This window comes from Embiotoca jacksoni, unplaced genomic scaffold, assembly GCF_022577435.1.
Source record: "Embiotoca jacksoni isolate LCO1_2020_lvr unplaced genomic scaffold, fEmbJac1.0.p SCAF_10, whole genome shotgun sequence".
NCBI classification, from domain to species: Eukaryota; Metazoa; Chordata; class Actinopteri; family Embiotocidae; genus Embiotoca; species Embiotoca jacksoni.
The window spans coordinates 17,801,649-17,824,336 of record NW_027185230.1 but is presented as its reverse complement, the minus strand read 5'-3'; the positions used below and the strand labels follow the sequence as shown (position 1 = coordinate 17,824,336).

General features: G+C 41.4%; 1 protein-coding gene across 4 annotated transcripts; it reads right to left on the bottom strand.

The window, feature by feature from the left end:
* Nucleotides 1-432: 432 nt before the first annotated feature.
* Nucleotides 433-22,631, bottom strand: gpsm1b (G protein signaling modulator 1b). Of its 4 annotated transcripts, none has more exons than XM_069171427.1 (14): nucleotides 22,347-22,631; nucleotides 14,727-14,948; nucleotides 13,594-13,729; nucleotides 13,357-13,499; nucleotides 12,298-12,421; nucleotides 10,876-10,991; nucleotides 10,485-10,640; nucleotides 10,298-10,406; nucleotides 10,092-10,206; nucleotides 8,374-8,444; nucleotides 8,070-8,240; nucleotides 2,881-3,040; nucleotides 2,579-2,784; nucleotides 433-2,416 (listed from the first exon to the last, which is right to left on the bottom strand). In XM_069171427.1, exons 1-14 carry the CDS (start codon nucleotides 22,406-22,408, stop codon nucleotides 2,216-2,218), a joined length of 1,992 nt encoding a protein of 663 aa, XP_069027528.1. In that variant the 5' UTR covers nucleotides 22,409-22,631; the 3' UTR covers nucleotides 433-2,215. The 4 variants fall into 4 exon arrangements, with proteins under 4 accessions (XP_069027528.1, XP_069027520.1, XP_069027544.1 ...); XM_069171419.1 differs by having other exon boundaries at nucleotides 2,881-3,043; nucleotides 22,347-22,630; XM_069171443.1 differs by lacking the exon at nucleotides 22,347-22,631 and adding an exon at nucleotides 21,566-21,614 and having other exon boundaries at nucleotides 2,881-3,043.
* Between the last annotated feature and the right edge of the window lie 57 nt (nucleotides 22,632-22,688).

The following is a 22,688-nucleotide window of genomic DNA, read 5'->3' as shown; positions in this document are numbered from 1 at the left end:
CTAAACTAAACCACAATTACCAACTCACTCCTTGTCTGCCTCCACCAACCAATCAAGTTACCGTTTACCTCCATGTCTGTCCAGACAGTTGATGCCATGACAGCAGACTGCTAAAAATATGGATGTTGCTATGACGAAGACACAAATTCTAAAATATGGATGGTGACTATTGGCTTAAAAAATGTCTTATCATTTTATACTATCATGTGAAATATTTTTCTAAATCAGAATATCATTTTTTTGTGTACAGTGACCTTGACCACCAAAATCTTATCAGTTCATCTTTCAAGTGAATGCTTGTGCCAAATTAGAAAAAAATGACCCCACGGCCTTCCTGAGATATCGCAATTATGAGAATTGAACAACTGAACGGTCGAATGTACGAATAAACAACCCGAAAACTGCCTGTGGAGACATGATAAAACCCAAATACACATCTGAAACATTTTATTAAAAGCATGAAGGGACATATTCATGTCCTCAAAAGGAACATAAATACAAAATATATTTATTTGTACAAATTATGGCAAAGACAAATAGAAGCGTACCAGATACTTTCTAAAAATGTTAATTCACAAAAAACAGGAAAGAAAAAAATATTAACTTTAACTCCCAATGTGTGTTTTTTTTTTTGTTTTTTTTTAATCAAAGTGAGATTAATTACGATCCATCCTGGTTTACCACTCAATATATCGAAGGTTCACAAAAGCTTTGAGGTACAAATATGAGGTATGCACTACTTTTTAATAAAAGGCAAGCCACTAAGGTCAAATATGTTGTGTACCATTATACTGATGCTCCGTACAGCAAATTGTTTTCAAGCTCTTAAGTCAATCGAAATATACTTTCTGCAGTTTGCACCTCTCTCGTTAATTGTGTGTGATTCTCGGAACGGTCACACGTGGAACAACAACGTCATCATCAGTGTCGTCCAACAGCTCCTCAAGAGGAATGTCTATGATCCTCGCCGGACTGCACTCTGCATTTCACAGAGGTAATACAAGGTTTTGGCCACAGAGAGGCAGTATACCAGCAAGAGAAACCAAGAGTTAGCTGTTCAACATTGTTCATGAGACCAGAATCTCCAGGATATGACACATCCGTCTTCTCCATCTGTTCCTAAGTCTATGTTAAGTCATAATAATGGCGTTAAGCAGTAGTCTGTTATCAGATGTTCAGAACGTTATGGGCAGCAGATAGCGTCACTTTCAAAAAGCCAAGCAGAAACGTCAACTGGAACTTAAATTATCACACACTCTAGTCTTTAATCTATAAAATAAGCAGCTATTTCATATCATTTGCACAGTAACCTTGGTTACTGCATACTGTGTTAGGAGGTGCATTTCAAAAATGCGTAAATGCACATAAATAACATTTATGTGGAAAATCAGTCTTTCGATTTCAACTCCTCGTACTATTTTGTCTAAACTGACAAAAATGTGTGTGTGTGTGTGTGTGTGTGTGTGTGTGTGTGTGTGTGTGTGTGTGTGTGTGTGTGTGTGTGTGTGAATTATTAAAAATTTTAAACTGACCAAAGCACTTAGTTTAACACTGGATGGCCAACCTTAATACTGTTACTGCACAAATAACACCACTTTTCTATGAGCGGTGGGAACCACAAAAATTCTCTGATAAAAGCAGCGTTGCCGAAGTTTAAATACATTTTGTCTAAAATTCATGTCATTAAAAAAAAAAAAAACGCTTAAGATTTCAGTGCAAATCTGTCATTTCTCTCATATTTTCCTCAACACTGTTTCTATAAATAAATCTTTGTGACTTCCACAACTCATATTGTAGGTCTCCACATGAACTATGCACGGTTTAATGTAGGGCCATCGTGTGCTTCTAAAAAAAAACAACACATCTGACAGCAGGGAAATACAATCTTGAGTCTGAAAAAATGCTGAGTAAGGCATTAGATTGAGTCTTCACGTATGTTGTTATCATGTCGTCCCAAACTTATCTTCTTCTTCGCGCCACCGAGCTTAAATTCTGCATGTTTTCCCCGTTATATTTACACACATTTAGAACATAATACATCGAGCAATATTTAACAGGGCACCACCTATTGCACATCTTGTTATTAATAATCTTGTTAGTTCACCCTTTAGTGCCGTCTTTAAATGTTGGCTCATCCTCTCATTTCTTCCGCTTTTTTTTGTTGTTTTTTTTATCTCTCTTTGACATGAAGTTGTGCAGCGTTATTCACCAAGTCCTAGCTGGAGAGTCCACCGGGCGGCTCGGGGTCGGGGGAGGGAGGGTCGTCCTGCTCGTCTGTGGGCAGCTGGACGCGCTGCTCGTCCATGCGCTTGGCCTGCACCCTCTGGATCAGGCTGAAGAAGTCTTCATCGGGCACTGTGGGGGCGTGGGGGCCTGCTTCTGGAGGGGAGCACCGCTGATCGTCGATCCTAGACGACTGGGATCGCAAAGATTTAGAGTGAAAAGGCAAATATGACAACACAAACGCCGAATACATGACTGGACATTTGGTGAAGAAAAACAGAATCAGGCTTCCTGCAGGAAACGGCCAACACAATGTGAGAGGATTAAACCCCTGAGTTTAGAGTTGTGGTCTTACCTGGCACTTGATAAGCATGTTGAAGAAGTCATCGCTGGGTTCTTGGTTATCTCCCTCGCCCACCAGGTGCCCCAGGTTGTTATGGGTAATCCTAAGGCCTGGAAGGTTCCCAACATTAACACGCTGGTCGTCGAGACGACGACTCTGAGAGCTAGCAATCAAATCAAACAGCTCCTCGGTCTGGGGGGAGGTGGTGATGGCGGGATCTAAGAGAAGAAGAAGAAAGAAACGCGAGTTCAAAAGATCTTGTAGTCTTTAGTTTGGCAGAGTGCATGCGTGCGGATATTCTGTTCTCAACCAACCTATCATCTCGTTCAGGGATGACATGGAGTTTGCAGCACCTTCTCCATTGTCTCCGTTCTGTGGCTCATCAAGATGGCAGCGCTGGTCATCCATGCGGCTGCTCTGGAACTTGCTAAGGAGGTCGAAGAAGCAGTCTTCATCGGAGGGATCACGGCCCAGCTTCTGAAACAAACACGAGAAATCCTTAAAACAAAAGACCGCCTCTCTCATCCCTACAAATCCTGTCATTTGTTTGTTTTTCTGTTGCTGGAATCAAAATCTGCTTTAAAACATTTTCCACAAAAAATACAGACAATCTGGTTCTGTTCCCAGCTCATCTCTGCTCCACTTGTCTCCACCCGTCAATGAATTTTCTCTTAAGAAGCTTCTTTTTTTTTTTTGCTGCTCTTTCTGCAAAGCTTCGACAACACTGGACTTTTCTGTCCTTTTTTTCCTCGACATTACGACTTCAGTATTTCAGGTTGACGTGAGAGGATATGGTTCACTTTCCTGAACTACCTGAATATGTTGAACTGCTCCGAGATCCAAAAACATGATCTGCAGGTGAAATAATTAACCTCAATGCCATTATGAGTTTCATAATGAGGATTTTAAAGATAGCCAGCTTGTAGAGGAGAAGAATAATCTGATTAACTCTCAAGGGAAGGCCTTCGTGGTGAGACTACCTTGGCCTAGATACTGAAGGTGATACAATGTCATAAAATAAACAACATTTAAAGTAAGTAATAATTGCCCACACGGCAGTGAAGTGTTAAATCAGATGTAAATATCAAGATATATAGCTGTGGCTGCTATAAACTGCTTTAGAGGAACCTACATGCACCAGATGACCTGAGTTTCAGATCAATGGTTCAATCACTTTCTGTGTTACACTGACCTCCCTGCTAGTCAGTCCCTCACACGGGTCCTTCCACTGTTGAGTCTGAGGTAACCCAAAGAGGTGCGGAGGCTCCATAATACGTCTAGTGGATAAGTCACATATGAAAGATGCTATGGCAACAAATACACTGAGCTAGCACAGCAGTTGTGGAATTTATTGTGGTTGATCACTGCTACTGAAATATTCTGGCACTTAGGCTGCAATAATATGAGACTGAAGGAGAGCTAATCTACAGGTACTGGACAGCACCACTCAAATGAGTCAATAACACAGATTCAAGTCAAAATGACGCTCCTGATCCAGAAAAGATCTGAATGAACGATCTGCAAATGTTCGGCAAAGCGCTTTACGATTTGCATCTTATTCCCCGATTCACACACACATTCACACACACATTCACACACACATTCACACACACATTCACACAGAGCTGCCATACGAGCTGCTCGCCTGCCATCAGCAACTTGGGATTCAGTCGCCCCACAGCTGAACATAAAACAAATAAAACTAGTCATTAGCCAAAACAACACCATAAAGAATGAGCTTTCACTTTTATATTTAAACAAAATATGATATTTCTGTACTGCAATGGGTTGAATTGTACTGCTGCTGTCTGTTCTGAAAGTATTAATACAAAGATATCTGCAGTAAAACTTAAACACCAAGTCAAGTATCTCAAAACAAAGAGTTCAAATCTCCTTGCTTGTTAAATTTAAACTAGATATGATGAAATACAGTAGAAAGAAAAAGCCTGATGGTTTAAACATTAATAACTTTAGTGATAATGTAATATACTAAATAAAATAAACTTATATGTGTCAGTCTATTTTTAATCTAGTTTTTGTAAAGTCAAAATTATTTTCAGATTATACGACAGCATTACCAAAAACATCGCTCAACATAAAACAATATGTCACAATATCTACGATGTTTTCTTAAACATTGAACTCCATTCAGCTGAACTTGAGTTCATTAAAGTGAAGATTAATTCGGACTCCTTCAACAACAACTACACTTTAAAAACAATGAATTAAATCCAAACATCAACAACAGGTCCCAGAGCAGGTTAATGGAAGACAAGGTCAAACGGAGCAACAAAGATCGAAACAGGTTGGTCGTGCTCACTTTATAAAAGCTGTCTGACTATTCCAACGCAAAATGCTGCTCTGAGTATTTACTGTTCAAACTATTCCAATGTGATAGAACAAGATAGTCACCTTTAACATAGAGTTAAAATAATTTAGTCTCACGAGATGTGAAGTAGGTCAGAAGACGGCAAATTCTGTTAACTCGGTACAAGAAATCTCTTCTTTCCTATTTCAACATTTGTTTTGGAAAATCATACCGAACAAAACACAAAGTTTAACTTGGAATAAAATAAATAAATAAATTTTTAAAAAGTTCTCCACTTCCAATGAATCTGCCTTCTGAAAAACAGTAAAAAATATCTATACCTGCAGAAAGACAAACAAACCGCAGCAACATTCACACTTACGGCGTATCGGGCATGAAAAAGTATGAAAACCCTGTTAGTCTTTGTTAATGTCAGCCTGTAAAACATAAGTGAAACATCTTACCAGAGACACTTCTTCTTTGTCCTCTAGCTACCCTACTCTCTCTCTCTCTCTCTCTCTCTCTGTCCACGTCTGGCTCACACCTCCTCCTCCTCCTCCTCTACTTTCACCCACCACTTTACATCCCTCTCTCTCCCCCTCTCTGCTGTACACGAGCACCTCCCTCTAATTTCCTCTCCTCTTGTATCCTTCTATTCCAGCCTTCTTTTAATCTCTACCATCCAGTGCCTCCTCTCTCTCTCTCTCTCTCTCTCTCTCTCTCTCTCTCTCTCTCTCTCCCTCTCTCTCTCTCTCTCTCTCTCTCTCTCTCTCTCTCTCTCCCCCCCCCCCCCCTCTCTCTCTCTCTCTCTGCAGCTCTCCAGCAGTCCATTTCTGTCCTGTTCACCCACTGTGGGAAAACAACTCATTATGGGAAGCTGGGGGTCTAACCGTGTGGGGAGGGTAGCGGTTCTGTGATCAAGGTCACATTATCAGTCGGGAGGGGGCGCCGGGGTGGACAGAGGGGAGGAGGGGAGATAGTGGGGGGGGGGGGGGGGGGGGGGGGAGACGGGTGCGGGGGGGCGGTTATGAGTAAATTGCATGCTATCACCCGCTGCCAAGCAGAGATCAGCTGCCCTCAGAGGGCGACGACCGTCAGTGTTCGTTCTTCGTGGCTCTACGGTGCTCCGTGGAGGATATTTACACTTTAAAAAGTCACTGAGGAGAGTATTTACTCGCCCTTTGTAACCGAATCACCTGTGACTTATAGCAGTCTCTGTCCCGTGTCCTCGGCCCCACGGTCCCTGTGTGGGTCTCGTCACTTCCCTCTCTCTGTTGTCCAATTAATCAAGTAGGCCAAAGGGACAGAACAAGAGAGAAAGGAACACGTGATGATGATGATGAAAGAGAAAGAAAAGAGGGAGAAAGAGGGCGAGAGAGGTGGAGAAGCGAAGCTTGTGTGCGTGTGAAACAGAGAGAGAGTGAATGAAGGAGAATAAGAGATGAAGGTAGTTCTTCCTAAATATATCACTATTGTGTTTTCTGACCTCTTATCTTTTACATTTAGTAGCAGATAAAGAGGTTACAGTAAAAAAATTGTGATTGAAAAACCAAGAGCCAAAATGAAGCTAATAATTAAACCCCTCCTCCAACCAACGACTGACCAATCACACTCCCCCTTCTTCAGTCTTTTTTCCCCCTGATCATTCTTATAAGTCTTCACAGACTTCAATACAAGAATAATGCTGTTTCTTTACTTTCTTGTTTCCTTCATGGATCATCACTTGATGAGGCAGCTGACTTTTGCCTGGGACACACAGTCAGCACAATATCCTCCTTTTACATGGTTCTCATTTAAAAAAAAAAAAAAAAAAAAGAGTCAGCTGGAAACATCAAAAAGTCAGACAGAGACAGTCAGCCACGAAACTAACGTTAGCGTCATCACAGCTGGTGCAACAAAATCAACAATCAAATGCACGTTTGTCTCAATTCCAGGACTTGATTAAAAACTCACCATGAATTCCAAGTGTTAAATCTGCAAGCTGCATATGTATGCAAGAAAGGAAAGCTTGAACCAATCTGCTAAGTAGTTGTTGAGTCAGGTTGAGTTTGGTTTTTATCAGCTGCTGTTTCCAACATCAAGAAAAAACATCCTACTGACAACACAAGGTCAAAGAAGTTCTCTAATTTCACCAAAACAAAACCTTAAAGGCCTTTAAGAACTGTCAGATGTAAAGAAGGGTATTTTTCACTGTCATCGGGATCACCAACATTTACCACCTCTGGATGCCATTTCTTCTTCTTCTTCTTCTTCTTCTTCTTCCTGCGGATGAACTATTATCATGCAGCCCAGTAATTTTCCCTCTTTTCTGGCATGTCAGCTTACTGATTACAACAATTAGCGTTGTCACAGAACCCGGGAGTGATTAGGTGCTGAGGGGACACAAACTTTAAGGGACACAACAGCTGGGAAAAAAAATATTCATTAGGAATCTGCTTCACAGCAAATGAAGCTCTTTTACACGGTAGATTACATCTTGTACGATATACTTTGAAGGAAGTGAACGGAAATGGAATTTCTCTATACAGCAGAAGCCCAGACGATGTGCTGAACAGGCATGAACAGACAAGATTGAAAAACGTAGTTCAGTGAAGTTAAGTGAAACGTGCTGCACGATGCTTCCTATGAGAAATCTGAGCTCCGTCTTTTCTCAGATGAGCTTTCAGTGATTGAATTAAAGGTCTGGTACATCTATCTGTAAGGTGAGTGTGAACTAGACATTTTACACATTCTGATAGGCTGCTTCATACTCTGAGGTATGAAATTTAATTTAGAGTTTGAGCTTTTTTTTTTCTATTGTCTGGGAAAGAACACAAAAAAAGAAAGGATTTTACATATAGTTTAAGTCCCACTTAGGGTTTAATCAACTTAAGCTACAATAATAACTTCCATGCCGTTGTATGCCATGTTATGTGTGCAGTCATGTAAAAGTATAATGTGGAAAAAGGATCTCTTCTTTCACTGTCCTTCACTCTTTGGGGACATAATCATAAATCAGGGTTGTTGTTTTTTTTGTTTTTTTTATTGTTTGATGAGCAAAACGCGTTGCAGCAGCTTTTAGCCACGGTAACAATAGAAGTTTTCCAATTTGGTGGCAGCACTTTTTACAGCATTTACTTTCACCCTAAAATGAGACATGGTCGATCTGACGACAGGAAACGGACGTACGCTTGCCGTCATGCGTAAACTACTTACTGGCACTGGAGGCGGAACTTGCACAGTGATGTCATCGGTGTCTACGGGCGAGTCCAGCCACTGCCTTTCGTCTGATGACTGGCTGTCGGGATAGCCTTTTCTTTTACCCGGCTGCGACAGCTGACTCTTGGATCTCCGAGGTATACTCTCCAAGTCTTGATTCTCACCGTTCTGCAGTGAATGAGCATGTCGTTAGAAATACGTGTTTGGGGATCACATCTACAATTTTTTTAAATTTTAAATTTTTTAATTTTAAATTTTTTAATAATCTAATCTTTCACTCCAGGGAAATAAGAGTAGTTACCTTATCTGAAGAGTACTTCCACAGCTCTACGCTGTCCACACTGTTTCTCTTGGTGAATTTGGGTCTTGCACCTACAAAAAAAAAAAAAAAAAAAAAATAGATGAGTAAATAAACATTTCATCACAACAGTAAAATATTTAAAACTTTAGAATCAATCTCACAGTCTAAAATTGATTCTTGAGATAATTCAAACTCTGTTTATTTCTTTGTTTTTGCAGCGGTCTGTAATATCACCAGAGGCCCCATGATGTTCGATGTGGATATGAGGTTCAGGCAGACGACCAGACAAACAACCTGAATAAGAGTCTGTTTGCCAGCTCTGCTCCGAAGAGGGAAATGTAGGACATGGGTGTGAGTTTCTGCCCGGAGGAGGGTTCATGAAAGCAAACATTACACAAAGACCAGGCGGATTTCACCGATGCTACACTTTCTCCACGCTTCATTATATAAGGCTCAAATGTCTGATTGGATCATTTGAGGGGAATCTATAAAAACAATCAATTCTATTATTTTAAAACAGACTGAGCTTAAGAAAACGAGCTCCTGGGACCGAGAGTGGAACAAGAATCTTGATCCTGCCCCCAAAAATATACATACACCGTGTGCTTTCGCTCACATTTAGCCTCAGTTCAGACATAACACAGACAGTCTCACCTTAAGTTAGTTTTTCATTTAATATGGCCACTTTGTGTACACATACAATTTTGTAGTTAGCTTGCTCAAGCCCACACCCGCTATTTTTAATCACAAAACTTAAAAGAGCAAAATCTAAAAACATTTGAAAAAAACATAGATTAGAAATTGTTTTGCTATAACCCTCTGAGCAAAGTTTCTACTTGATTGAAGCAATATCATAGAGCTGTATGATGCTATTTATTTGTTCCAGTTTCTATGAGATGGAAAAGCAAACACAGCTCCAAGATAGTTTCCCCAAAACCACAGTCTGAAGACGGCAAACAGACAGATCTCTGTTTCAGATGCACATTTGGACACAAACACAAAAACACGCAGAGCTGCGCTTCCTGCACTCGTTCTCATTCCATGCTTAAAGAAATTGAGTAACTTGCTGACACAACTTTTAAGAAATCAGAATAAATAAGTTAAACTGTAAAACAGTGGTGGAGAAAGAAAGTGAATGAAAGTCTTCACTTCAGCATTTTACTATTTCACTCCTCCGTCACAGAATTTGACTTTTTTGTGTCCATGAATTTCAACATGCAAAGATGAATTACTGAAATCACCTATAATCAGTAGACATTTGACACTGAGCTTAAATAGTTATACAAACTAAATGATCATTTTACAGGGACAATGTACTCGAGCACAAAAGAGCCGTCAAATCACCACAGTGTCAAGGCGGACACCTCAGATTAACATCACTGATTCAGGACCCGAACAAATGTGAAATATGATCACAATCCCTCCTTCTATTCCTGAGGTATGGTGTTTATAACGGCTGGAAAAGTGTTTTTTGCAGAACATCATGAGTAAAGGTGACTTTTGACCTTTTAGATATAAGATGTAATCACTTCACTATTGTATACTATTACACCTGTGTGAAATGTTGTCATAATTAGTGTATGAACTCTGGAGTTATGGCCACAAATATGTTTTGAGGTCAAAGTGACTTTTAACCACAAAAGTCAAATGAGTTAATTGTGAGCGCCAGCTGTGGGTAAATATCATCTAAGACGGTAGAAAAAAACGTTTGGTGCTACCTTGCATCTCAAACTCTGAACTGGAGGGTGAAAGGTCGCTCTCGTCGACGCCCAGAGCCTCCATCAGCTGCTCCACGTTCATTCTGGCTGTCAGCTCTCCGTTTCTGTCTCCGATCTGAGGATGAAGTTAAGAGGCGGACACAAATAAATCAGATCAAAGAGACCTGGAAGAGTTTACCGTTACTGTGTTTGTAAAAGTGTCTCACTTCTTTAGAGATGTCCAGGTGCTTTCGGGCATAATGGAGAGCTTGTTTGTGGTTCCCTAAAGACACATAGGCATTTCCTAGACTCCAGCAGGCACGACCCTCACCGACCCTTTTGAGAAATGAACACGCACATAAATGATGAAAAGTGCTGTTGATGGATTTTATTCTTGTTTCTGCCTCCCTCTACCTGTCAGTGAGCTCCTGGGCGATGTACAGGTGTTTCAGGTGGTAGTCTATGGCCTTCTCATACTGCTGCAGAAGAGTGTAGGTGTTTCCCAGGCTGTAGCAGGCCTGAGCCTCCATCACCTGGTCTCTCAGCTGCCTGGACAGCTGTAGAGTTTTCCTGGAGGAAGAAAAACAAGGTTATAAATATGGAGAGTCAAAGTAAAAATGAGAATTTAAGAGACACAGTGAAAAAAAATGAAATAGATGTGAATACTATTCTTAAAGTAGTTGTGTTTTAAGAGTTCATGACACTCATCAGATGCAATTTACACTTCAATCCCATTTTCTACATGGCCAAAAACAGTTCACTTCACCTTCCCTCCACTAGATGTCAGACTTCACTCTTTCCTCACCTGTAGTACTCGGTGGCTGTGTTGAACTGTCCCAGGAAAATCAGAGCATTCCCGAGGTTGCTGTAGGCTCGCCGTTCAGCCGCCTTGTCCCCAAATTCTTTGGCAATAGATAACCGCTGTGAAAGAAAAAAAAAAGCACGACAAAGTTCATAATTTTGCGTATTAATTCTATTAGTTAAAGTTTTTAATGATAACAAGTTAAATCCTCATGTCCTGCTGCTTTATTTGGGAGCCTTTTTTTTTGACTGTGTGGACGACCGGAGGCAGTTAAACAAGTTGAGGTTGCACCCTCTATCGGGCAGATTATTTCATGACCAGAGGCGCTGCTGCAGCGCTGGTGCATCAAATCAGCTCCTCTGATTCCTCTCATAGGCAGTGTGCTCCCCGCTGTGGCTCACTGATAGATTTGTAATGGGGGGGTGGAATAAAAAGCGAGAGGCCGGTTTCTCACATGAGGAGACAACTTGAGGTAACAATGAAGTGTGACGGGAAACATGGAGCGGGAGAGCCTGAAGCTTATACCTTCCCGTGATTCACCAAGAAACTAATTTCCTCCTTTTTCTCTGCGAGGAGTCATCCATCTCGGCCTAGCACGACAAGCTATTTGTTATTTCACACTATTGTCTTTACCCTCTATCACAGTCCTTCCTGTCACGACCACCTGCACCATCTTTTCTATGCTGCTGTTTGTTTTAAATCAGACTCTATTAAACAAAATCACACATAGTAAAATAACAGAAGCAAAAACTATTGAAATGAGACATTACTCCTCCTTCCATCTCGAACTGACTGGGCACTGGTGAGTCTAGTTGCTTTGCATGTTATATTTGAGCCGGCCTGACATCTGTAGGCAAACTAGGCAAGATCTTCTCTGAGCAACGAGTACGTGCACACTGGTTGCTGCAACACTAAATTAAATTACAGCAAATGAATTACAGTCTGGTCTGGTTGCACTAAAAGCTAAATGCTCAAGTCATTCAAACATGTTTGATCACAACTCAACAGTGAAGCATATTTTGAGCACTTGTTTGCTTCTGGGCTGCATTTTAATAGAAGCACACACACAAGTTTAATTTGTGTACTTGTCATTTGGCCAACGCAAACAGAATGTGGTGATGTGTATGAATATGTACTGCATTTTAAATTCTCTTTATGCATTTTTTTTAGTTTAATTGATATGCAAACCCATTCAGATTCAAAGACATTCTGTGCAGAGCCTGGTGCAGTTAATACCTAAAGCCTGGGCAGACCTCAATGTGACTGAACAGCCACAAAGTGAATTACCTTGTGTCACAAGCAAAGCCAGGCTGCTACTCTGCTGATGTAAGGTCACTCTCCGGGCTCAACAATGAGGCTGAGAACTCGTATCTATGCACGACAGTAGTGTGAACATGATGCTGGCAAACATTCAGGTTTTCTCACCTGACGGTGGAACTTGATAGCTTCGACAAAGTTACCCAGCAGGTAGTGGGTGTTGCCCAAGTTCCCGTAGGCCCTCCCCTGAGCAGCTCGGTCACCGAGCTCTTTGACCAAACACAGGTTCATCCTACAGAGGTGAGCACACAGTAGTTTAGAAAAAGATTGTTGAAACTCAAACTATTTTAATAATTTCATTTGTCCATCCAGAAATACAAGTCCAGAACTTTTTTTTTTTCTAAATATTGGGGTGAAGCACTGTACATATAGATGAGGAAAGAATCAGAAAGCTCACTAAATTTTCCATATATAAGTGTAAATGTTGATGTAGGCTTATATATCCACTGCATCACCTTTGATATTGTTGCTTTTAAAAGTTTCACTGGAGATGAGCCGTTGTTACCGGTAATTATCTTGTATTTATCCTGGCAACAACTAACATGCCTGTTCTATCTTGCTTCAAATTACACACATTTCCAACTGTAGGTGGCCTTTTTCTAGCGTAACATTGTTGTTGCTCATATTTCCTGACATCTTTCGACTCCGAGCGATTTTCTTTCTTTGCGGAGGCAATCGGCATTTAGTTTCCTTTAAATGTCATTTAGAGTCTACCCATAATCGATTCAGTCCAACGTTTAGAGAGGAAATGAAATAACGTTGTGGACACGTGCTATTTGTATAATACTTCCTGTGTTAGGAGAGAACACCATCTTTACAAAAGATATATTCTGTATAAAACCTTAGACGAAGCCAGTTAAACACACCAGCCAAAAAAAAATTGGTAAAAAAAAACTGTGAAGCAACTTTAAATTAGCCCTTTTTTTCCAAACATGTTATCTTTCCACATTAATTAAGCCTGCAAGCAAAAATAACCTACCAATGAGAAAATGAGATTTCTGTATGTAATTTTAGGAAAAGCAAAATATACTAATAATGTTGGAAAGAGAGTTTCCTGCATTAAATCCATTCTGATGCCGCAAAATGGAGCTAGATCCACCTGTCAAAGTTCCCACTGTGGTTCTGATGTTGTGCTGTGTACGTCAGTGCACCGTTAATAATACATACTCATAGAATCCAGTAGCCCTTTGCAGAGTGTCTCTGACATCAGGAGGCAGGTCTCCTGGTTCCTGGGTGCAGCCCCATAACTGCTGTTTTCCCTTTGCATGAAACACGTTCCCGATGTTATAGAGTGCTCTGGCCTCCCCAACCTGCAACATGACAGGAAAAATTCAGATGTCTGTTTGTTTGGACACTCCCAAATTTCTGTAAAGCACATTACAAACCGCAGACGCAGCACGTTACCTTGTCGCCCTGCTCTTGAGAAATATCCAGATGTCTTTGGCAGCAGACGACTGCCTCGTCGAAGCGCCCCAACACTTTTAATGTGTTACCAAGGTTACCGCTGGCTTTTCCTTCGCCGATTCTATCTCCTATTGTTCTGAGAAAGCAAGTATACATATGTTTGCCGTTTAATGGCAGAGGCAAAGACCACACTTTTTCTGTGTAAATTGTTTAGTTAAACCATAACCATTAAAGCACTGCATCAAGATTTAATTGGGGGATGATGTTAAGTGCATTTTCAGTTGCTTCCTTCCTACGACCCGGGTCCCAGGGGCCCTGGTGAGACTGTAATGTAACAAGGTACGTCTCCCTGGGGTCTTTAATCACTTCCCTGCTGAAGTACCAGCTGCTCTCACAGCAGGAGACCAGATTACATGCAAGCTAAATATCCAGCTGGTAGTTGCCAACTGTTACGATAGAGAAGTCCCCTCACTTTTTCTTGGACTTTTCAGCGTCTAACTCAGTGTAAACAAATTACAATTCCTGATGCTTTCTAATGCATCTAATTCAGGAAACAAAATCTGTTGGGAGATGGCAACATGAGTCCTTCTCTTCTGAGACTGTCTGTACATTAAAATAGTAGAATCATTAGCATATCATCCCTGCATACTGATAAACAGCTCAGCCCTGAGGGGAATGCCCAATATAGAAATAATCTGACTGCATTCATATGAATAATTATCTTTAAAAGGGTCTTTATTATGCAGAACTATTCTCAATCAGGCTTCATAGAAGCTCACAGCACGATTTCTTTCTTCATTTGTTCAAAGTTTAATTTGCAATAATTGCTGTTGTCTTAATTAAAACAGCATTTAAGAACCCGATAAAAACCAGAGACGAAAAGTTCCCATCTTAACGATCATGTATGTGTGTATGGATTATCAACACATCAACTATTTTTAAATTCCAGGTGCTCAATTTTAGCGCCAACCCCCAAATGTGTCACCTTGACAAAGATTTGTCAAAAACACAGTTGAATACTGTTGTGTACTCTACAGTTCATAGATTGCGTTGTTCCCCAAACCATTTGGCAGCTTTAAACAAGTAGAGACACTATGCAGGACGCAGCAGCGATTAAAGGGCACAGTGCTCACCTGGCCAAGGTAAGGTCATGTCTGTGGTACTCTAGGGCTTTGCCATACTCCTTGAGGTAAAAGTAGGCGTTGCCCAGCTGACTGTAGATGGCGCTGAGGGTCTTCAGGTCTTCTGTGCCGACCTGTACGGCTGCCTCGAAGAACGCTGTCCCCCCTTTAAAGTCCCCGGCCTTGCACAGCCGCTCGCCTTCCAGGGCCAACTCCAAGCAAGAGGCCTCCATCCTGAACGGGGCACACACAGGTTCACACATGCAGGCAAGGACCAGACATCGAGCAGCGCCAAGACATTAGCACCATCAGAGGTAATGTACAATGAATATGGACACAATTCCAGTGGCTGTGCAACATCATCTCACGGTGAGGAACAAATTGGCAGTATCGCCATGACAACAAGGCCTGCAGCCATTTCTGCGGACTGTTGCCTTAGCAACTGTGTCTAAGCGCCGAGATGAGCACCTTGAAAAGGTTTTGCACTTCTCACTCTACTGCTCGTCTGCTTGACTTTCAGACTCTGGTTAGCTGTAGCTGATGAAGCCGCTCGCCCTTCCACCCTTTGTGAGTATATGGAATTCATTTTGTGCACAGTGACGCTTTCCGATGAGATGATACGTTCAATATTAGCAATTAATTGGCCAATATTTGACACATGTCTGAGAACATCGAATACAAAAATTGCTGAGGCAACACTCGATCAAAGCCGGCTCACCGCTGCTGCTACGCTGAAATGTGGCAGAAACTACACATTCCAGAAACATTTATCAGACGCTAAATCAAGAGGAGTCTTCCCCCAACATTTACAAGGTCTTGGTTACCATGGCAACTGCTGCATCTATCAATCAAATTCTATTTGGTATTTAACGGAATTTATTTCATTAATTTGAACAGTATACGGACACATGATGCCGTGCCGTAGGAGGCAAAGACTCTTTTTGAGACAAAATAAATAGTCCTGTACCTACCAGTGTTGATGCATGCAGCCAAAAGTGCATGTGTGACATGCACACTACAATTAAGGTCCTTTTAAGGCTATTCTTCAAACACACACGGCAGTCAGAAGAGGCACAAGACCTCATCAGTGAGTTGCATCCAGAAAGTATGAACCCCCAGATTCATTGTATAATCCAGAATGAGTTTAAAACCAGGCAATTTGGTTGTAGCTCTAAATTCCACATAAGGTACTAGAATGAAGAGTTAAGCAAGGATTATCCCTGAATCTAATCTGTTATATTACAAAAGGCTCCATTCAAGAAGTATAGGAAAGAGCTTCGTGTAGACCATTTGCAGTCCAATGAAAATATAGATGTACGCAAATACATGTGTCTTTCTGCTTTACCAAAACTTGACTATAAATGCAATAGTAAGCGTTTTTAAATGGAAAAAGGATTGATTGTAATTTATTGTGACCACAATTGTGGTAATTACCAGTAAATTACATTACCAGCATGATCTTCTGGTCATACTTTCTCAATTTATCCTAATATAGAATCAGTGTGCTCACCAAGATCATTTGGTTTGTAAAACTACAGAAATTGTTCCTTTTCAGTCTTTGAACAGTACCTGTGCTTTTGCTTGGTTCGTGTTTTATCCACATACAGTTGAAGCTCCAAGTGTAAAGGCCTGAGCATAGCTTGTGGTCGGGCTCCATGGTGGACCAGTCTACACATAGCTCTCTCTGCTCCAGTAAGAGGGCACGGATCAGACGCCATGAGGGCGATGTTTAACAGGACTAGCTATATATATATAAAAAAAAAAAAAAAAACTCTCACTCAAAGTTTGCAGTTCATTCAAACAGTACAGATTTTTCTCTGATAACGCAACGCTGAGCTTTCTAGTGATATCTGCTGGTATAACGCATTCACATAAAGTTCCTGTTTTTACAGTTTAAAAAAAAATGTGTCAGCAATGTTGAAGCAAACCTGGACACATTCCAAATACAAGTTTGAACCAAAGTCCAAGAGCAGCCAAGAATAACATCTGCTTTTCAGGTCCTCACGCGCGTTCCCAAAAACTGACCGGCAAACCCTCCACTCCCGTAGTCGAGACAGTCAAAAGGGAATTGTAGTAGTTTCCACAAAAGAGACGTTCCTTTGACAACATTTCTCTGCAAAAACATGTCGATTTAAAAGTCTACACAGGCCGTTTTTTGTTTTTTTGGGGCCACTAATCCAACTGAATGTCTTTAAGAAGTCGGGATGTCCATTGCCGTCATGTCATTCAGTAATTCCTATCCTCAACAGAATTGTGTCGTCTCTCTTGATCCTCTTCAACCTGTCCTCAGCTGCGACAGCGAGGTCCATTGTTCTACCTCACAAAACAACGTTTTAAAAGAGGAGGGTGGCGTGACGAAGGGAACGTTCTGGGCGAGAGCAGGGGTACAGTCGCTGATGTCAAAGCGAGTGTAATACTTCTAAGCTTGACCATTGCCCCAATGAGAGACGGAGAGAAAGGACGAGGGAGACAGAGAATTGCTAATCCCAGAACCTGCACCTCCTCGGTAGAGACCATGCAGCGCGGTGACTGGCCCAGACTAATCCTGCTATCTGCTGACAATGGCAGAAACATTATTAGGTCACCAGACAAGACAGATAAGACTCAGTATGGAGGAGGTACGGGACCTAATAAGTTAATATATGTTTGATTACTTTCACTAGATAGAAATAAATGTCTGTATGAGTCTCAGGGTCACATGTTAAAATTCAACTTTTGTGTCATTGGACACAAGATGTCAGCGACTGAACTCTAAGAAGTGGGAGTTTTTTAGGGAGAGAAAACCATTCAGAGTCCGCAACTCTCTCTAGCAAACTGACTTTCTATGTTTTAAGAGCAAAAGATCCAGCCCTAAAGCTGGATACCGAACTTCAATACTTTTATGGCATTGATTGCATTGTTAATTTCAGTTTATAGTTTAGGAACCAATACTGGTCAAGTTATTGGCACCCGTATCAAACATTTTGAATGGTAGCCAGTCCTTTTCAGCCCTCGGGCAAAAGCACTCAACACATCTATTAGACGGGCTGGCAATAACAACCAGAACTCCTGACTCTGGAATGTGCATGGAATTGGTTACCACTGTAGATAACGGTCCATGAAAATGTGCAAGGTCATTTCTTGGTAAACTTAAAATAGCAACCGCTATTTCTGCAGCAGTGGAGGAAACTCTCCACCTCTGTAATTCTTTACTGGAAACTCTCCAGCTGTGAAAGGATAATTCCAGCAGGCAGATCTGAACAATTCACCCTAAAGATGCAGGAAAGTGGAGCAGGCACTAATAGCTTTAGGGATGAAGGGTACGAGGCCAGAGTAGTTCCTAAAGATTAGAGGGAATAAATTGAAAATTGAGCAATCATCTCCATGTAGGACTCTCCACTGTTTTCTTCATCTTAGGACAGGGTGCAAGTCTCTCTGATGCCACACACAAAGGTTTCAGCATATCCTCAGAAAGCAAGATGAACTATAAAGACAAAGGAGAGGTCGCACTTACTACCAGAGTCATACAATCAAATCTGACAAAAGCAAGAGGATACAAACAAATGGCAGAGACGAGAATTATTCAGTGAGGACTGTTTCATGGAATACAGAATATATATGTAAGCAATACAGGATGGAGGCAGTACACAATAAAAAGTGGAGGAAGAAATGAATCAACCCAATGAAAGTTGAAGGCTAAAGCTTTACAAGACATGAGCGCAGTGTCTTCGTGGGAGCGAGACAGTGATAAGAATACGAGTTATGGCATGTAAGTACAGAGGTGTTGTCAAAGAGAAAAGCCAGAAGATGAAGAGGAAGACACGGGGATCGTGAGTCTAGTCACAGATGGTGATGGGGCCTCTCTAAACCACTACTGAACAATAAAACCCTGAATTGTAAAACAGACTGGAAAAGGGTGTCGCCTAAAGAATCCCTGGCAACACGGTTAAAAAAAACAACTATGCTGTGCAGCTGTAAAGATAGAGGACAAAATATTCTCACTCAGACTAAAAGTACTTCATAAGTAGGGGAGGGGGGGGTTGAGAGCTGCCAGACAGAAAGAAGAATGAAAAAGAGCCCAAAAGACATTTATGTAAAAAAAAGATGTCACAGCAAATACACACTAAAACAAAGACAAAAGCAGTTTAGTCTCCATAACATGATTTTTACAAAGTGACCTTCATTCTTGTCATCTTTGTGGTCGGAGTAGAAAACGGATTTGTGCAGCACAGTCTGCCATTCTCGCCTCTGATTACCCCTCTAATCGGTCTGTTTGGGAGACACTCATCCCATAATAGCCAGGCTGTGGTCGAACAGAGAAAGTCTCCCAGTACTGTTGCGATGGCAGCACGGAGTAAGATGTAGCACACTGGACGCATTTCAGGGAGTAAGTTCAGGAGGTAGAAGTGAGGTTTGAGTTTTAAGCGGAAGTATGTCATGTCTAAGCTCTGTCCTGTCAATGGAAAACAATCCCGTGAACAGCGAACCTATAACAAATAGTGAATCACAATGTGCTCGTTCCTTCATTGGGCATCTGAAAGTTTAGGAAGTAAGTTTAGGGGATAGTGTAGCGGCACAGACATATTAACTCGTGTTTTATGAGCTCGTAACAAACAGCTCGGACGAGTCAGTGGAGTGCCCCTAATAAATAAAGCAGACTCTCTGCAACCCGTTTCATATGATGCTTCTTTTACATCAAAACCAGGTCTAACTGTACAAAATGCCACAATCTAGAGCCTCAATACTGTACTCCCTCTCTTCCAGTGTATTTTATATGAATAAAAATCCAAGTCAGGATTGGCCACGCCTACTATTTAAGAGCTACACTAATAATCCACAAGTATTTGAAACCCTGTGACATAAATTGCTAAATTACTGGAATGGTACATTATCTTAACATGACTGTGAAAAGGTCTTAAAATAGCAATTGGGTCGACAGTTATAATGAACGTGTTCCTGGTCCAGTTTTAATTCAACAATAAACTTTGCATCTCTGATCTGCATACAAGAGATGGAGATGCTCTGATGCTATCTTTGTTTTCATTCATTTGGATTTTATTTCATCGTTACATTGCGTAACATTTTGCTTTTATGTTGTTTTCTTGGGGCATTTCCTTTGAATTGATGGATCCTTATTTCAGATACGTGCATCTACACTACTGTTCGAATGATTCTTGGCTTATAGCTAAGAAACCCTGTGCTCTGAGTGGTGATCCAGCCATAATTACAGAGTGCCGTAGCCCGTTGTCACGGTAACCAAAGTGAAACTCTCTAGGAATGTTTTTCCTCTTGCAGTGCATGTCTCCTTCAGTTAGAGCGGCGCTGTCTCCTTTCTTCTTTTGTCTACTTCTCCTGTAAAATGCTTGTTTTGTGCTCCACGATTCTGTTTTCATAACTATGTTTCGGTGTCACACAATACGACCCGAAATACATCAAGAGAAATAATATGGCATAAAGTTACAAAAAAAAAAAAAAAAAAAATTATTAAGAGAGTTTTGTGATTTCCAAAATGGGTTTGTTGAAGCATTTGGTTTAAAATGCAACGATTCAGATGTTTTTACATATAATGATTAATTTCTCAGATTTGTGATATAATCTTTCTGAAGAACCTCACATGGATTTAAGGAAATTTCCAGTGTTGGCATTTGTCCTTTCACAGCGGGGTGACTTTCAAGGACACTCTCCTTTTGATTGATCATATTATGTATCCAACTCTCTACCTAAATAAAAACGGAATAAAGCTTAATGTGTAAAAAAAAAAAGAAAAGATAAACATGCTTTGCTTTTTTCAGTAAGCACAAAGATGAGAGGATAGAACCACTAAAAACGAAGGTTTCAGCCTGGTGATCACCATCTAATTTAACAAAGGCAGTTGTATAACGTAATGTAAGTAGACACGTAAGCTTTGAAATGCTTCTTCCAGAGTTGTTTCTCTCCGCAGCCTGAATCTGTTTTTGTTTTGGCAACAAAACAAAAGGATTTTACAGGAATTATCTGTTGACAAAAACCCTACAGATAATATCCCTTTTTTTGGATACACATAATACACAAAACACCGTCACAACCCTCATTGTGGAAAGGTCATGTATTGACTTCATCTGTTTGTAAAATAGAAGAAAAGCCATTGCATCATGACTACAACTCCCCTCATGTATTTAGCTTTGTCTGTGTGTTTTGCGTGTGTGTGTGTGTGTGTGTGTGTGTGTGTGTGTGTGTGTGTGTGTGTGTGTGTTTGACAGAAAAGCATAACAACCTTGCAGGCTTTATGAATGTCATCTCTCAGCTCAACAGTTATTAACATTCCCAGCAGCCCCCTGTGTGTCACAGACAGTGGGAGAGAGGGGGTGGGGGAGTGGGAGGGAGGGTGGGGGATGTCACAGTGTGGTTTTGGTTTCACACAAGGACATAGTGTGAAAGTCTGTTTTTGTTATATGTTAGGTTAACAATTGATACACTTTCAGAAACGTAAATGAAAAGTATATTACACTATTATAACTTCCTACCTACCCCCCCCCCCCAAAAAAAACCCAGAGCAACAAGTTATGAACTTGCAAGTCAGCTTGATTTAACTTGTACTGATCAACTCACACCATTCCTTTAAAAGGTGTAACAATATACTCATTAAATACACCATTTATATAATTTATTGCGTCATCCATGACTGATATATCTAATTTATTCTTCTGGACCGATTATGAAGTGCGGAGGGCCCGATGTCTAAATGTCCAAATGCAAGCCAGAGACACGTCATTTTCACAAGTGTTATGAAATCCTTATCAGTGCCCTTTGATATGCGACTTGACAAACTGTCTCATGCAGCCAAACTGTCAAAACAACAGTGATAAAGAGAGATAAAACAATTAGTCACTCACTTGATTAGACGTAAAGCAGACATCGTATTTTATCACAGGCAAACAACTGAATAAATGAGAAAACATGGTTAATAAAAAAACGATAATAATAGTTGGCAACCCTTGTAATGAATGGTATAAAAAATATATAGTTTTTCAACAGTGCGAGATATTGAATAATAAAGGATTTGTTAAGCTAGTTAAAGTGGTTTTATATGTAAATAGTAATATAATACAGATAGTAGTGAGGCAAGAGAAGACATGAAATTTGCAAATGATAGGGAACATGGTCATGACACCAAAGTATATAAATATGGGGTTAACAATCACAACGTGATGTGCATTGGTGTTGATCTGTCATTCATGTGATCCAAACACAAGTCATCACTCCTCTGCACATGTGGTGGGATTGTGCACCCACATCACGGCGCGTTTAAACCAAAGCCATGTGTGCTGTCAGCGTGTCGGAACCTGCAGACGGACTCTCCTCGCTGCGTTCCGCCCGCGGTACGAGGCTCCTCTCAGTCTGTACACCCGCAGCCGCAGCAGCTCCACGACCCGAGCCAGGAATGAGGCTTGGAACCGGGCTTCGGCTGCAGCTGTGGCTGCGTCCAGAGCTTTGAGTCAGTGAAAGCTGGCCATGTGTCTAGCTCCTCCTTAGTAAGCAAAGCCCTGAGCTGGAAGCCTCTATTATTCTCCCTCCTTTCTGTCCCTTCAGCCGCTCCCAGCTGTCTCTCTTCCCCCCCTTGTCTCCGTTTGAGGACCCCTCCCTCCCTGTTCGTGTGCGCCCCGGGGTTCCTACCTTGAGTGCAGCCTCTTGCTGGCCAGATCCTGGTCCACACCGTTAGCAGCCGACTGAGCCATGGAGCCGCTGCTGGTTCTGCCTGCCCCCCCGCCCCCCCCTCTGAGCTCGCTTCCTCACGCTACGAGGCGACTTCACAATGATTTCCTCCGGAGGCAACGACCCCCTTTTCCTTCTTCCTTGAGCCGTTCCGCTTCTCTGTCCCTCCCTCCCTCTCTCTCGTTCTTGTCTCCGGTCCCTGTCTCTTTTTCCTCATGCACCACAGTAATGGCAGCTGCTGAGGAAGTGAGGTATTGTGCAAACAAACCATGAAAACACGGGCCCGCCCCCGAGACGACGTCA